This window comes from Anomaloglossus baeobatrachus, chromosome 2 (assembly GCF_048569485.1).
Source record: "Anomaloglossus baeobatrachus isolate aAnoBae1 chromosome 2, aAnoBae1.hap1, whole genome shotgun sequence".
Taxonomy (NCBI): Eukaryota; Metazoa; Chordata; class Amphibia; order Anura; family Aromobatidae; genus Anomaloglossus; species Anomaloglossus baeobatrachus.
In genome coordinates, this window is record NC_134354.1 from 492,677,353 (window position 1) to 492,694,418 (window position 17,066).

At 42.2% G+C, this 17,066-nt stretch overlaps 1 protein-coding gene across 1 annotated transcript in view; it reads left to right on the forward strand.

Moving 5' to 3' along the window:
* The window catches only part of LOC142291732 (sodium/hydrogen exchanger 2-like), a 149,390-nt gene that overhangs the window by 121,252 nt on the left and 11,072 nt on the right, over positions 1–17,066 (forward strand). The window contains exons 5-8 of the mRNA XM_075336481.1: positions 2,649–2,854; positions 3,824–3,913; positions 4,996–5,066; positions 8,021–8,179. Of these exons, the coding sequence (XP_075192596.1) occupies positions 2,649–2,854; positions 3,824–3,913; positions 4,996–5,066; positions 8,021–8,179 (526 nt within the window). The remainder of the gene's footprint in view (positions 1–2,648; positions 2,855–3,823; positions 3,914–4,995; positions 5,067–8,020; positions 8,180–17,066) is intronic.

Genomic DNA, 17,066 nt, shown 5'->3' on the forward strand with positions numbered 1-17,066 from the left:
TTCAGATGTTGTTATAGCATTATGGTCAGACTCCTGGCAAAATAATTCATGTTTCAAAAAAATCTTTCTTGTCTTATTTATTGGTGGATTCCAGACCAGTTGTTTCCAGGTCATCTCTTTGTCAGACTCTTTCCAATGTTTTACACCACTGTTTCTCTTTTTTTTGTACCAGACCACACTTTAACACTTTACAAACAGTGCTATACAACATGAAACTACTTATCTACTTTGACCACTTCAAAGTCAATTACTCTATAGAACAAACTATACACTGTGCGCAGAATTATTAGGCAAGTTGTATTTTAGAAGATTTTTTTTATTATTGATCAACAACTATGTTCTCAATAAACCCAAAAGACTCAAAAATATCAAAGCTTAATATTTTTAGCAGTTGGAGTGGGTTTTTTTTTAGATTTGGTTATCTTAGGAGGATATCTGTTTGTGCAGGTAACTATTACTGTGCAGAATTATTAGGCAACTTAACAAAAAACAAATATATTCCTATCTCACGTGTTTATTTTCACCAGGTAAACCAATATAACTGCACAAAATTTAGAAATAAACACTTCTGACATGCAAAAACAAAACCCAAAAAATTAGTGGCCAATATAGCCACTTTTCTTTATGATGACACTCAACAGCCTACCATCCATAGATTCTGTCAGTTGCTTGATCTGTTTACAATCAACATTACGTGCAGCAGCCACCACAGCCTCCCAGACACTGTTCCGAAAGGTGTACTGTTTTCCCTACCTGTAGATCTCACTTTTATGAGGGAACACAGGTTTTCTATGGGGTTCAGATCAGGTGAACAAGGGGGACATGTCATTATTTTTTCATCGTTTAGACTTTTACTGGCTAGCCACGCTGTGGAGTAGTTAGATGCATGTGATGGAGCATTGTCGGGCATGAAAATCATGTTTTTCTTGAATGATACCGACTTCTTCCTGTACCACTGCTTGAAGAAGTTGTCTTCCAGAAACTGGCAGTAGGTCTGGGAGTTGAGCTTCACTCCATCCTCAACCCGAAAAGGTCCCACAAGTTCATCTTTGATGATACTAGCCCATACCAGTACCCCATCTCCACCTTGCTGGCGTCTGAGTTGTAGTGGAGCTCTCTGACCTTTACTGATCCAGCCTCTGGCCCATCCATCTGACCCATCAAGAGTCACTCTCATTTCATCAGTCCATAAAACCTTTGAAAAATCAGTCTTAAGATATTTCTTGGCCCAGCCTTGACGTTTTATCTTATGTTTCTTGTTAAAAGGTGGTCGTTTTTCAGCCTTCCTTACCTTGGCCATGTCCCTTAGTATGGCACACCTTGTGCTTTTTGATACTCCAGTAATGTTGCAGCTCTGAAATATGGCCAAACTGGTGAAAAATGGCATCTTGGCAGTTTTACACTTCATTTTCCTCCATTCATGGGCAGTTATTTTGTGCCTTTTTTGCCCAACACGCTTCTTGCGACCCTGTTGGCTATTTGCCATGAAACGCTTGATTGTTAGGTGATCACGCTTCAAAAGTTTGGCAATTTCAAGACTGCTGCATCCCTCTGCAAGACATCTCACAATTTTGGACTTTTCAGAGCCCGTCAAATCTCTCTTCTGTCCCATTTTGCCAAAGGAAAGGAAGTTGTCTGATAATTAAGCACACCTTATATAGGGTGTTGATGTCATTACACCACACCACTCCTCATTACAGAGAGGCACATCACCTGATTTACTTAATTGGTAGTTGGCTCTCAAGCCTATACAGCTTGGAGTAGGACGACATGTATTAAAAGTATCATGTGATAAAATACTCATTTGCTTAATAATTCTACACACAGTGTAGCTTTTTCCATGTGCCAGACTCTCCAGTTTTCCATATTGTTCAATACAAATAATTCATAAAACTCATCTCTATACTTGAAATTTGACTAAAGGGGGCTTTACACGCCACGACATCGCTAACGAGATGTCGTTGGAGTCACGGAATTCGTGACGCACATCTGACCTCGTTAGTGACGTTGTTGCATGTGAAATGTACGAACGACCGCTAACGATCAAAATTACTCACCTAATCGTTGATCGTTGACAAGTCGTTCTAATTCCAAATATCGTTGCTGTTGCAGGACGCATTTTGTTTGTTGTTCCTGAGGCAGCACACATCTCTATGTGTGACACCCCAGGAACGAGGAACAACACCTTACCTGCATCCTCCGGCAATGAGGTGGGCGTCACTTCCTTTCAGCTGCTCTCCGCCCCTCCGCTTCAATTGGACGGCTGCTGTGTGACGTTGCTGTGACGCTGCATGAACCGCCCCCTTAGAAAGGAGGTGGTTCGCCGGCCACAGCGACGTCGCTAGGCAGGTAAATACGTGTGACGGGTCCTAGCGCAGTTGTGCGCCACGGGCAGCGATTTGCCTGTGACGCACAACCGACGGGGGCGGGTGCTTTCACCAGCAACATCGCTAGCGATGTCGCTGCGTGTAAAGCAGCCTTAAGACTTAGTCATAGCACTGATACTTGAATCTTACTAAAACAAATACTGTTAACTTGCAATCGGCACTATGGCCACCACTTCCAGTTTATATATTGCACCACTGAGACATTGTTCTCCTATTTATTATCTATTGATGTGAGAACCATTCTTTATATTTCTTCCTTAGGTGTTTTTCTTTTGACTCTGATAAGCAACCAGTTTCGTACAATACAACTAACACCAAAAGACCAGTTTATCATTGCATATGGTGGACTACGAGGTGCAATCTGCTTTTCCCTGGTTTTTCTACTTCCTGATACTCATGTATTCCCAAGGAAGAAACTGTTCATTACATCAGTTATAGTGGTGATATTTTTTACTGTGTTTATTCAGGTAAGAATTGTTTTATAATATACTACTTTAGTTTTTTTCTATATGACATGAATAAATAATTTTTGGGGCATTTTATGAAATGTTGGGATAGGGATGAACGATCGCATGTTACACTATTGTCACACTAGGTAAATTGAAGTACCAAGCAAACTGCAAAAGGGAAGGGAAAGTCTGTGTCTAGGGAAGGGGGAGATGGTGACCCCCCCTCACCAAGCCTACCACTGGGCCCTGGGTTCCCTCACCGCCCTAGATAAGTTCCATCTATGCACCAAGCCGGATACCTGACCCTAGGCTGACCCTGATCTGGGCCCTAGGTAGGGAGAGGATGCGATGAGCTCTTCGTCAACCTCACTAAGCACTAAAGGACATACAGGGATAACAAAAAAGGGAAAACAACTTATTTCTAGATGACTCAGTAAGAAGAACAGTAAAGAGCAGGAATGATCCTACTGATGATGAGTCTAAGCCACCTGTTTGCATCCAGAGCTCGTGAAGGAACTGAATATCACCAACACAAGTCCAGGGAAAATAAGAGTATTTAAACCCAAGGGGAAATACAGATAATTAGCAGCTGAAGAGAAGAGGAGCTCTGTTGGGTCCTAGAGGGAAAAGGATGAAACTCCAACAGAGGAGATATCCGATACACTGAATACTAACAGCAGGAACAATAGAAAGTCAGGGAGCATTGTGCGCACCAAACGTTGTGACCTTCTATTGCCGGACACCACAGGACTGTCTATCACCTGTGACACACATGTGACAACTATGTTCTCATTTACGTGGCAGCTTCGGTTTGTACACAGGGTTGTGCTGATGGAGCCTATGTTCTAGTAATGCGCTTTGTTATGGATTTTTTGTCCAATATGAAGTAATCTTCTTTAGACGCTCTTAATGCAGCCTTATGTGCATACGTAAGTAGAGACGTTAATAAGAAAACAAGATTGAGCCTGATATATTTTTCTCTTTTAGGGGATTACCATTCGTCCTCTGGTGGAAATTTTAAATGTTAAACGGGCAAATAAGAAGCAGCAAATTATAAGTGAGGAAATCCATAACCGGGTAAGGCAAGACTGTCATAGCCATTGATTACATGCGAATTTCATCAGTGGGCCAAGGCTCTGACACAACAATAGGTCTCCAATACCACAGGCTCTAAGGCTGGGGTCACACTAAACGACAGCGACAACGACGTCGCTGTTACGTCACCATTTTCTGTGACATAGCAGCGACCTTGTAAGTCGCTGTTATGATCGCTGTTTAGCTGTCAAACACAGCAGCTGAAGCAGCGATCATAACGGCACGCGTCGCTGTGCTGCAACATGTGCAGAGAGCAGGGAGCCGCGCACACTGAGCGCTGGCTCCTTGCTCTCCTAGCTACAGTACACATCGGGTTAATTAACCCGATGTGTACTGCAGCTACATGTCACAGTGCAGAGAGCAGGGAGCCGCGCACACTGCTTAGCGCTGGCTCCTTGCTCTCCTAGCTACAGTACACATTGGGTTAATTACACGATGTGTACTGCAGCTACATGTGCAGAGAGCAGGAACCGGCGCTGGCAGCGTGAGAGCGGCGGAGGCTGGTAACGAAGGTAAATATCGGGTAACCACCTTGGTTACCCGATGTTTACCTTGGTTACAGCTTACCGCAGCTGCCAGATGCCGACTCCTGCTCCCTGCTCGCTTCATTTCGTCGCTCTCTCGCTGTCACACACAGCGATCTGTGCGTCACAGCGGGAGAGCGACCACCAAAAAATGAAGCTGGACATTCAGCAACGAGCGGCGACCTCACAGCAGGGGCCAGCTCATTGCTGGATGTCACACACAGCGACAGCGACGGGACGTCGTTGTCGCTGTGTGTGACACCACCTTAAAGCTCCAGTAGAAGAAAACCCTTTCTGCAGGAGACTTTGCAATTATTTACTTTTCACTAGGGTTCATTTCTTATGGGTTGATTCAAAGATAAGCCATTGATTATGTGACCTGTTTGTACAATAACAGCAACAAAGCATCAGTTGTGTTACCCAAATTGATGCCAAAACTCTCCATCATTTAATATTGTAAAATGTGCATTACTGGAGCCTCCAGGAACTGCTGTATAAAATATCTCACTGACAACCTCTTTCCATATTTTTCTTTTCCAGTTCTTAGATCATGTGAAAGCTGGCATTGAAGACGTATGTGGTCACTGGGGACACAACTACTGCAAAGACAAGTAGGCTTACTATTGAATGCTTTTTTTTAGTATACAAAATGGTCACTAGGAAATTGAAGATATGTGAACTACTGTTGATCTTTAACCCCATCACACCATTTTCCATTTTTGTGCTTTCATTTTTTTCCTCCCCTTCTTCCAAGAGCCATAATTTTTTTTTCCGTCAATATAGCTTGTCTTTTGCAGGATGATTTGTACTTTTAAAAGCCACCATTCATGTCAATATAGCATTCATTCTGCCCCATATTGTACTCGAAAGCGGGAAAAAAATTCAAAGTGAGGTGACATTGCAAAAAAGTTAAACTCTACAATGTTTTTTTTTAACTTGCCATGTTCATTATATGGTAAAACTGACCTGACAATATGATTTCCCAGATGAGTACAAGTTCATAGATACCAAACATGGATAGTTTTTTTTAAGTGATGAAAAAAAATTCTGAAATTTGTCAAAAAATTTGTGCTTTTTATCGCCATTTCCTATGACCCGTAACACTCTCATTTTTGTTACCTGGCTGTTGTGATGGCTTAATTTTTGGACCCTGATGTGATGTTTTTAATTATACCATTTTAGTGTAGATGTGATGTTTTGATCATCCCTTATTACATTGTATTGCAATGTTGCAGCTGCCAACAAAACTTATTTTTTTTTCTCATTACGCCTTTTACCGATCGGATTAATTTATTTTATATTTTGATAGATAGGACATTTCTGAACACGGCGATACCAAATGTGTATGTTTTTTTATAATTGTTTTATTTTCAGTGGGGCAAAAGGGGTGATTTGAACTTTTGTGTTTTATTTTATTTCTTTCATACATTTTAAAAAATTTTCCCCACTTTTTATTGTATTTACTAGCCCCCTTAGGGAACTTGAAGCTGGGATAGTGTGATCTCTTGTGCTGTACAGAGCAGTGCATTAGCACTGCTCTGTATATCAAAAATCATGATCTCATATGAATGCTGGCTCACAGCCAATGTTCACAGGATGATTGTCATGACAGACACAAGGGTGATCAGCTGACCCCTGGCTTTTACGGCAACCCATCAACGCCCTGCAAAAACGTCATGGGGCTGCCGATAGGAGTGGGCAATGATGTGCTCCCCACCAGCGCACGTTAAATCCTCCTGTCAGAGATTAACAGCAGGAATTAACTGATTAACACCCATGGACAGATTTCCGATCCACCCGCGGCTGTTAGAGGCACAAGTCAGCTGATCAGATCAGCCAACATGTGCTGGGAAAGATGCAGGCTTAGCGTGTCAGCCTGCATCAAAGTCAAGGAGCTGACATGGGACGTACCAGTACGTCCTATGTCGGTAAGGGGTTTTAAGTGAGCAATCGAGTCTACTCATCTGTTGTAAGATTTTTAAGATGCCCACCTATATTCCTAATTGAGTAGGAGACACCCTAGCTCTAACTTCTATAAGTCACAACACAATAATTGTGGACAGTATTTGTCTAAAAATAGCCAAACACCACTTTATTGTTTAATGTGGCTTTAATCCAGAGGTGCACAATCTAAAGTCCAAGGGGCTACATGCAGTCAGGAATGCCATTTTGTGTCAGTCTATTACATAATGCAAAAAATTGCTAATCTGGCAGCAAAACTGCATGTGAGCCGCCTCACACAGGGAGAAGAATAGTAACACACAAATTAGGAGCAGGGTCCACATATATGGATCCCATATATATCAGGAGAATGAAGTCCCTTGTTTCATTTGGCACTCAAGAAAGGACAATATAATCTAAGGAAGTGGCTATTTATGTATGCTGCTCTCTCCATTGTACAGGGTGGGCCATAAGTATGGATACACCCTGGGTGGACCATAAGTATTGATTCACCATGATAAAGAGTAAAGTTGAATTCAAAATGGCAGCTTTGCAGATGGCCACCATAGGCGTTACCCGGCCTCAAATATTTTGCCCCTCCCATGTACTAATATGCCACAAATGGTAAGGTGATATCAGCAACCACTTCCATTTTATGAGGGTGTATCCATACTTATAGCTCACCCAGGGTGTATCCATACTTATGGCCCACTCCGTAGTTTCTGGGAGTTGTTAATCTCTAGGATGCTTTTAAGCATCATTGCTTTACTCTTGCATCTCACTCAATTCACTTCTGTGGGAGATAGGTAAGCAAGAATGTGCAGCTGTTTTACCAGCTCCCTTAGAAGTGAATGGAGAGAGGTGTGCACATGCTACCTCCCCAATCATCTTCTACCGGTATGCAGTGGCTACCTTCTATGGTAGACCGGGGTCAAGTCACCTTTGTTTTGGAGATCGGTGGCGGTCCCAGAGGTGGACTGTGCATCTGTTTAACATTTATAGTCTATTGAATGGATTGGCATACCACTTTAATGGGAAAAGTTATCCGTCACTCATGTCAACTATGGGAAAAGCAACTCTACCATATAACCACTTGCTCCAATATTATTAAAGGGGTTGTCCACTACTTGGACAACCCCTTCTCATTCCCATGTTTTCCTGAATTAAAATAAAAAACTTATACTCCCCTTCCAGCGGTGTCGTCTCTTTTGGTTCCTGGCCTCACGTGAAATTGTGACATTTTGCGAGCCCCATGCCCAATAACCGCCATCTTTTCTCTTCCCACCTTCAGACAGAAAATTAATCAACAGCAAGTGACAGCTACGGCTGACTTTTTTTTTGTTGAATTCTACACAAATGCAAAATGACATTGTACTGTATTTTATTAGTTAGGTATAAATAGGTGACACTGTAACTGATTTACTAAGATTTCAAAGCTGGACATAAGAAATAACTTCTAGTTTCTATTGCATGTCAGTAAACGTAATGTGAATAATTGACTGATGGGTTGCTTTAATGGACGCTTGTTTCTTGTTAACCTACTTCTCCGTTTTAATCCTGAAGTTATTTTTTTTTATTCTTTACATATCTATAGTTTAACTAAATATTTGTATTTTCCTAATAGGTTTAAATATATTGACCAACATTTTTTGCGAAAGCTGTTGGTTAGAGAAAATGAACCCAAATCAAGTATAGTTTCTCTCTACAAAAAGCTGGAAATAAAGCAAGCTATTGAGATGGCAGAGACCGGCCTAAGCAGAGATCCATCGTTATCATCCCTAGTGTAAGTGCCACCTAAACATTATGTGCAGAGGGTCAAAGAGGGTCAAATAGTAAGCATTACACTTAGCTGGAAATAACTGCATTACTAATTCCTGAGGAATTCACAGTAGGTGTCAGCACCAGACAGAAAGGTTCTCAGTTCTGTAACTCAGTTTCTGCTACTCTGGAATAAGGATGAGCGAACATCAACTGTAAAGTTTGGAGTTTGTACCAGACATCAAGTGTCCGAGCTCATACTTGAACACAGACCTTTAAAAAAAAAAAAGTCCTTGCCCAAGTTCGGTGTTCGGGTAGTGTTGATATGTTTAATAAAGTTTTGTTGAAAGGCCGAAGCACAGCCAATAAACAAGCTTTATTGCTTGCGGAAGATGACTGGACGCTGGTGTGAACAATACAGATTTGAAAAAAAAATGTCGCAAGCTCCTGCCTATTTTTCACAACCAGCACAGGTAAAACAGACAGCCACCTCTGAAGCCTCAATTCACAGCTGACATCAACCCCAAAAGTATTAGCATGAGTGCCACCACACCAGGGCATTCAGAAAGAACCAGGTAAATGGATCCACTTCTGGAGCAGCTGCGGGCTGCTATTTTTAGGCTGAGTGGGGCCAAATAACCATGGGCCTATCCAGCCTGATAATACCTGCCCCAGCTGTCTGCGTTACCTTGGCTGACTATGAAAAATAGAGTGGAGCCCACATTGTTTTGTAAAAATATTTATTTGAATAGTTTAAAAAAAACATTGTGGTATCCTCTCAATTTTTGATAACCAACTACGGTAAAGCTAACAGCAGAGGGCTGTAGCCTGCAAAAAAAAGTCCTTGCCCAAGTTCGGTGTTCGGGTAGTATTGATATGTTTAATAAAGTTTTGTTGAAAGGCCGAAGCACAGCCAATAAACAAGCTTTATTGCTTGCGAAAGATGACTGGACGCTGTTGTGAACAATACAGATTTGAAAAAACAATGTTGCAAGCTCCTGCCTATTTTTCACAATCAGCACAGGTAAAACAGACAGCCACCTCTGAAGCCTCAATTCACAGCTGACATCAACCCCAAAAGTATTAGCATGAGTGCCACCACACCAGGGCATTCAGAAAGAACCAGGTAAATGGATCCACTTCTAGAGCAGCTGCGGGCTGCTATTTTTAGGCTGAGTGGGGCCAAATAACCATGGGCCTATCCAGCCTGATAATACCTGCCCCAGCTGTCTGCGTTACCTTGGCTGACTATGAAAAATAGAGTGGAGCCCACATTGTTTTGTAAAAATATTTATTTGAATAGTTTAAAAAAAACATTGTGGTATCCTCTCAATTTTTGATAACCAACTACGGTAAAGCTAACAGCAGAGGGCTGTAGCCTGCACCTCTCTGTTTTTCAAAAGTTTGGACACACCTCATTCAAAGAGTTTTCTTTATTTTCATGACTCTAAAAATTGTAGATTCACATCGAAGGCATCAAAACTATGAATTAAAACATGTGGATTGAAATACTTAAAGTGTGAAACAACTGAAAATATGTCTTATATACTAGGTTCTTCAAAGTAGCCACCTTTTGCTTTCATCACTACTTTGCACACTCTTGGCATTCTCTTGATGATCTTCAAGAGGTAATCACCGGAAATCATTTTCCAACAGTCTTGAAGGAGTTCCCAGAGATGCTTAGCACTTGTTGGCCCTTTTGCCTTCACCCTGCGGTCCAGCTCACCCCAAACCATCTCGATTGGGTTCAGGTCTGGTGACTGTGGAGGCCAGGTCATCTGGCGTAGCACCCCATCACTCTCCTTCTTAGTCAAATAGCTCTTACACAGCCTGGAGGTGTGTTTGGGGTTAATGTCCTGTTGAAAAATAAATTATGGTCCAACTAAACGCAAACCGGATGGAATAGCACATCGCTGCAAGATGCTGTGGTAGGCATGCTGGTTCTGTATGCCTTCAATTTTGAATAAATCCCCAACAGTGTCAGCAGCAAAGCACCCCCACACCATCACACCTCCTCCTCCATGCTTCTCGGTGGGAACTAGGCATGTAGAGTCCATCTGTTCACCTTTTCTACAAAGATATGGTAGAGCTGTGGAGAAAAAGCGCAATAGGGTCTTACCCCAAAACACATAGGGTAAAGACAAGCTGAATCACTCACCAGGTAAAGTTGTGAAAGTCACAACTACTGTATGCGCATGAAAAAATCGGTCACGGCAGCAGCAACCCACAGGCTGATAACAGAGAGTAGTAGAGAACGGGTAATTTTCACACCGCGCCAATGACCACTGGAGAGGAAAATCAGATCAATGTCGCTTTATTTCATGCTCAGGTCAGGTCTACGCGTTTCAGGAGTCTCTGCTCCCTTCCTCAGGAAAAATAGGCACAAGAAACATCAAATCTACAGACATCGGAACAAACTGAACCATCAGACATGATGTCATAGGTCCACCCCCTTTACAGAAAAAAAGCGGCGGGAACCCTATACGATTTTAACACATGACGTAATCAAGTGAATTCAGTGAATAACAAAAAAAAATCTCCTGTAAAGATTTTCCTCTGCGCACAGAGTAAATAAAGACGTGTAATAAAATTGGTTATAAAAAGTGCAGTGTGTTTCTTTATAGTAAGCAAAAAAATAAAAAGGCACTGAAGAATCATGCTGAAGTCAGTCTAGAACTTACAATAAAGGTCAGACTATAACATTTGTGTCTCCGTGGTTCCGACCACTACATCATCACTGTGTGCAGATATCAATGAGAAAAAAGAAAGAAATGAACTAAAACACATCACACCTGAAGTGCAGAGAAAGAAGAAAAAGTATGCAGTCTGTCCCCATAGGATAGAAAAATTCCGATCAACTCCTATGTATGTTCCAGCAAAGGTTATTAAGAGACAGGGTCATATCAGTTCAGGACCGTGGAGAAACTAGCACTGCGCATGCGGAGGACAGAAGACAAGGAGCCAGAGCTCTATACAGGGTCAATCGAGTTCAAAAACGTGCGAAAAAACAATACTACGCATGCGGAAACAGAAAAAAGGGGGACAAGGAGCGTAAGCTCCATGAGGCATGCTGTAGTAAAGGGGAATAGAACTGCCAAAAGCACCATTCTATTAATATAGTGATAAGGCAACTGAATATATAAATATGTGTTTAAACTGTGAAAAAAGGTTCCTATTCATTAGAAAGTAAGTTTTTTTCTCATGTTTTTGAACTCGATTGACCCTGTATCGAGCTCTGGCTCCTTGTCTTCTGTCCTCTGCATGTGCAGTGCTAGTATTTCCATGGTCCTGTACTGATATGACCCTGTCTCTTAAAAACCTTTGCTGGAACATACATACAGTTAGGTCCAGAAATATTTGGACAGTGACACAATTTTCGCGAGTTGGGCTCTGCATGCCACCACATTGGATTTGAAATGAAACCTCTACAACAGAATTCAAGTGCAGATTGTAACGTTTAATTTGAAGGTTTGAACAAAAATATCTGATAGAAATTGTAGGAATTGTACACATTTCTTTACAAACACTCCACATTTTAGGAGGTCAAAAGTAATTGGACAAATAAACCAAACCCAAACAAAATATTTTTATTTTCAATATTTTGTTGCGAATCCTTTGGAGGCAATCACTGCCTTAAGTCTGGAACCCATGGACATCACCAAACACTGGGTTTCCTCCTTCTTAATGCTTTGCCAGGCCTTTACAGCCGCAGCCTTCAGGTCTTGCTTGTTTGTGGGTCTTTCCGTCTTAAGTCTGGATTTGAGCAAGTGAAATGCATGCTCAATTGGGTTAAGATCTGGTGATTGACTTGGCCATTGCAGAATGTTCCACTTTTTTGCACTCATGAACTCCTGGGTAGCTTTGGCTGTATGATTGGGGTCATTGTCCATCTGTACTATGAAGCGCCGTCCGATCAACTTTGCGGCATTTGGCTGAATCTGGGCTGAAAGTTTATCCCTGTACACTTCAGAATTCATCCGGCTACTCTTGTTTGCTGTTATGTCATCAATAAACACAAGTGACCCAGTGCCATTGAAAGCCATGCATGCCCATGCCATCACGTTGCCTTCACTATGTTTTACAGAGGATGTGGTGTGCCTTGGATCATGTGCCATTCCCTTTCTTCTCCAAACTTTTTTCTTCCCATCATTCTGGTACAGGTTGATCTTTGTCTCATCTGTCCATAGAATACTTTTCCAGAACTGAGCTGGCTTCATGAGGTTTTTTTCAGCAAATTTAACTCTGGCCTGTCTATTTTTGGAATTGATGAATGGTTTGCATCTAGATGTGAACCCTTTGTATTTACTTTCATGGAGTCTTCTCTTTACTGTTGACTTAGAGACAGATACACCTACTTCACTGAGAGTGTTCTGGACTTCAGTTGATGTTGTGAACGGGTTCTTCTTCACCAAAGAAAGTATATGGCGATCATCCACCACTGTTGTCATCCGTGGATGCCCAGGCCTTTTTGAGTTCCCAAGCTCACCAGTCAATTCCTTTTTTCTCAGAATGTACCCGACTGTTGATTTTGCTACTCCAAGCATGTCTGCTATCTCTCTGATGGATTTTTTCTTTTTTTTCAGCCTCAGGATGTTCTGCTTCACCTCAATTGAGAGTTCCTTAGACCGCATGTTGTCTGGTCACAGCAACAGCTTCCAAATGCAAAACCACACACCTGTAATCAACCCCAGACCTTTTAACTACTTCATTGATTACAGGTTAAGGGCTGCAATTAACTTTGAAGGCGTCTCCCTCGTTAGAGTCCCTTGTCCAATTACTATTGGTCCCTTGAAAAAGAGGAGGCTATGCATTACAGAGCTATGATTCCTAAACCCTTTCTCCGATTTGGATGTGAAAACTCTCATATTGCAGCTGGGAGTGTGCACTTTCAGCCCATATTATATATATAATTGTATTTCTGAACATGTTTTTGTAAACAGCTAAAATAACAAAACTTGTGTCACTGTCCAAATATTTCTGGCCCTGACTGTAGGAGTTGATCGGAATTTTTCTATCCTATGGGGACAGACTGCATACTTTTTCTTCTTTCTCTGAAATTCAGGTGTGATGTTTTTTAGTTCATTTCTTACTTTTTTCTCATTGCTATCTGCACACAGTGATGGTGTAGTGGTTGGAACCACAGAGACACAACTACTATGTTATAGTCTGACCTTTATTGTAAGTTCTGGACTGACTTCAGCATGATTCTTCTGTGCCTTTATATTTTTTTGCTTACTATAAAGAAACACACTGCATTTTTTATAACCAATTTTATTACACGTCTTTATTTACTCTGTGAGCAGAGGAAAATCTTTACAGGAGATTTTTTGTTATTCACTGAATTCACTTGATTACATCATGTATTAAAATCGTATAGGGTCCCTGACACTTTTTTTCTGTAAAGGGGGTGGACCTATGACGTCATGTCTGATGGTATATATGTTCAGTTTGTTCCGATGTCTGTAGATTTGAAGTTTCTTGTGCCTATTTGTCCTGAGGAAGGGAGCAGAGACTCTTGAAACACGTAGACCTGACCTGAGAATGAAATAAAGCGACATTGATCTGATTTTCCTCTCCAGTGGTCATTGGCGCAGTGTGAAAATTACCCATTCTCTACTACTCTCTGTCACCTTTTCTACAAAGACATGGGTATTGGATCCAAAGATATCAAATTTGGACTCAGCAGACCAAAACACAGATTTCCACTGGTCTAATCTCCATTTCTTGTGTTCTTTAGCCCAAACAAGTCTCTTCTGCTTGTTGCCTGTCCTTAGCAGTGGTTTCCTAGCAGCTATTTTACCATGAAGGCCTGCTGCACAAAGTCTCCTCTTAATAGTTGTTCTAGAGATGAGAAGGTGTGTCCAAACTTTTGGTCTGCACTGTAGGTTATAATGTACAACAAAACATTCAGAATATATCAGGTCTACAGATGGTTAAGACTTTGCATTTCTCAGTAGAGCACAGCACATACCAATAGTGGCCTGTGCTGGCATAGTTCTTATTCACCAATGCAAATGCCTCTTACAGCGCACAATAGATGTGAATGACTGAGATCAGAGCCGTGCCACTGGCATTGCAATTCATAGTACTATAGTGTCTGCAGGTGTTTTAGCAGTGCAGTGCCTATGGAAATACTTATAAGGGAGCGTGGCGTACTACACTACTACCATTTATTAGTCGAGCAGGTTATGAGAGTACTCTCTAAAATGGACTGTGGCTTAGCTTAAGGCTATGTGCGCACTTACCGGATTTTGCCGCGGATTTTCCGTGGATTTGCTGCATGTTTCGCTGCAGAAAATGTTCATAACATCTCTGCAGTGAATCACCAGCAAATCCTATGGAGAAAAAAAATCCTGTGCGCACTAGGCGGAATTTGACAGCTGCATGTTTTGCTGCGGGAATCCCGCAGCAAAAACAAGTGCATGTCACTTCTTTTCCGCACATCGCTGCGGGATTTCACTCCATTGACTCAATGTTAATCATGAAATCCCGCAGGGAATAACGCAGGCAGCAAATTCTGTGCGGTTCACTGCGTTTTCCTGCGTTATTCCCTGCGGTATTTCGCGGTTTACCTCCGGTAATGTGCATCGCTTGTCTGCGGTTTTGCAGGGAAGTGATGTCATTACAGGAAGAGGAAGCCGTGCAGAGAGTAAACACAAACACATCACAAACATAGAACACATCACAGACACAGAACACATAGACATAGACACAGAACACATCACAGACATAGACACAGACACATAGAACACACATAGAAAGAAAACGGAAATATAGAAAAAAAAGAACGTGGGCTCCGCGGCATATTTACCGTCCAGCCGAGGTAAGCACACAGCGGCGGCCCGGTATCCTCAGGCTGGGGAGGGAGAGGGGCAGGGGTAATGTCCCCCGCCTCACTCCCCCTCCGGCAGCCGAGAATATCAGCCGCAGCTGCCCCGGCACTGTCGCATGCAATATGCGGCACTACCGGATTGTCCCCGGCTCTTCTTGCCACCGTGTAGCAGTGGTGGCAAGGTAATACAAGGGGTTAATGGTGATGGGGGACCACCGCCATTAACCCCAGGCTTGATCATGGCAGCGTCTATGTGACAGCTGACATGATCAACCCGTAAGTAAAGTGAAAAAAACACAGACACCGAAAAATCCTTTATTTTAAATAAAACCAACAAGCCTCGTTCACCATTTTATTAACCCCCCCCAAACAAAGCTCCGGCGTAATCCACCGCTCCGACATCCACAGCTCCGGCTCCGGCGTCCTGCACTGCTGACATCCAGCCGCGACTGTCACAGACACAGGCTGAATGCAGCAGACAGCAGAGGTAATTACCGGTCATTTCCCACGGCCGGTAATGTGAACTCACTGCCGACCGTGGGAAATGCAGCGATCTGTCCTCTATCTATCCCTCTATCTATCTGTCTGTCTATCTATCTATCCCTCTATCTATTCTTCTGTCTATCTACTATCAGAATTAAATGTATTTTTTTTTTTTTTCAATGTGCTTTATTGCATTGAATGCAATAAAGCACATCCCAACCCGCACGCGGCAATACCGCGAACACTACCGCGGTAAAACCGCAGCAAACCGCATGCGGTTTTCGGGTGCGGTTTCCCGCGTTTTTTTACCGCGGGTGCGGTAATCTTTGAGAGCATGCGGAATTTACGCAAGGAAATTTCATTTCCCAGTGCGCACAGAGCCTAAAGGGGTTTTCCACTAACAAAGTTAATTTCAAAGTTGATTTTAATCAATAGATCTTAGAATAAGAATATCATTTATACAATAGGATGTATTTAAAAATAAAAAAATGTTCCTGTGTTGAAATAATCTTTTATATGTGCCCTGCTATGTGCTGAGACATGGTCTGATCATACCACATCTCCTAGGCAGGGGAGGAAGCGAAATAGAGTATACAGTTAGCACAGCACGGGATTGTATCTGATTCTTTTTGTGAGGTAAAGCATCTCCCTTCCTGTTTATAAAAACTATTTTACCTCTAAGAAAGATTAATTGGCAATCCCATGTTGTAATGTCTGTATACTTTATTACTTCCTCCCCGGCCCAAGAGATGTGGTATGACCAGACTGTGCTCCATGCACGGTGAGACACGGCCATTACACAGTAGGGTCACATTATATATATATATATATATATATATATATATATATAAATATATATATATATATATAAATATATACTAGCTGTAGTACCCGGGCATTGCCCGAGATAGTAACTGTCTCTCTGTCTCTCTCCCAGTCCCTGTCTCTCTGTCTCTCTCCCAGTCTCTGTCTCTGTCTGTCTGTCTGTCTATCTCTGTGTGTCTGTCTCTGTCTGTTTGTCTCTCTTTCTGTGTCTTTACCTGTCTGTCTCTCCCTCTGTGTCTGTCTGTCTCTCTCTAGCTCTGTGTCTGTCTATCAGTCTCTTTCCCTGCCTGTCTCTTTTCCCACCTGTCTCATTCCCTGTCTGTCTCTTTCCCAGTCTGTCTCTTTCCCTGTCTGTCTCTTTCCCAGTCTGTCTCTTTCCCAGTCTGTCTCTTTCCCAGTCTGTCTCTTTTCCCGTCTGTCTTTCTCTTTCCCTGTCTCTTTCCTTGTCTCTGTCTCTTTCCCTGTTTTTTTCCTTTTCTGTCTCTTTTCATGTTTTTGTCTCTTTTCCTGTCTCTGTGTCTTTCCCCTGTCTCTGTGTCTTTCCTTGTCTGTCTCTTTCCCTGTCTGTCTGTCTCTTTCCATGTCCGTCTCTCTGTTTGTCTCTTTCCCTATCTGTCTGTATCTGTCTATCTGTGTCTGTATGCTTCTGTCTCCTTGACTGTCTGTCTCTCTCTTTCACTCTCTGTCTGTCTCTATCTGTCTCTATCTGCCTCTGTCTGCCTCTGTCTCTTTGACTGTCTGTCTCTCTCTGTCTCTTTTCCTATCTGTCTGT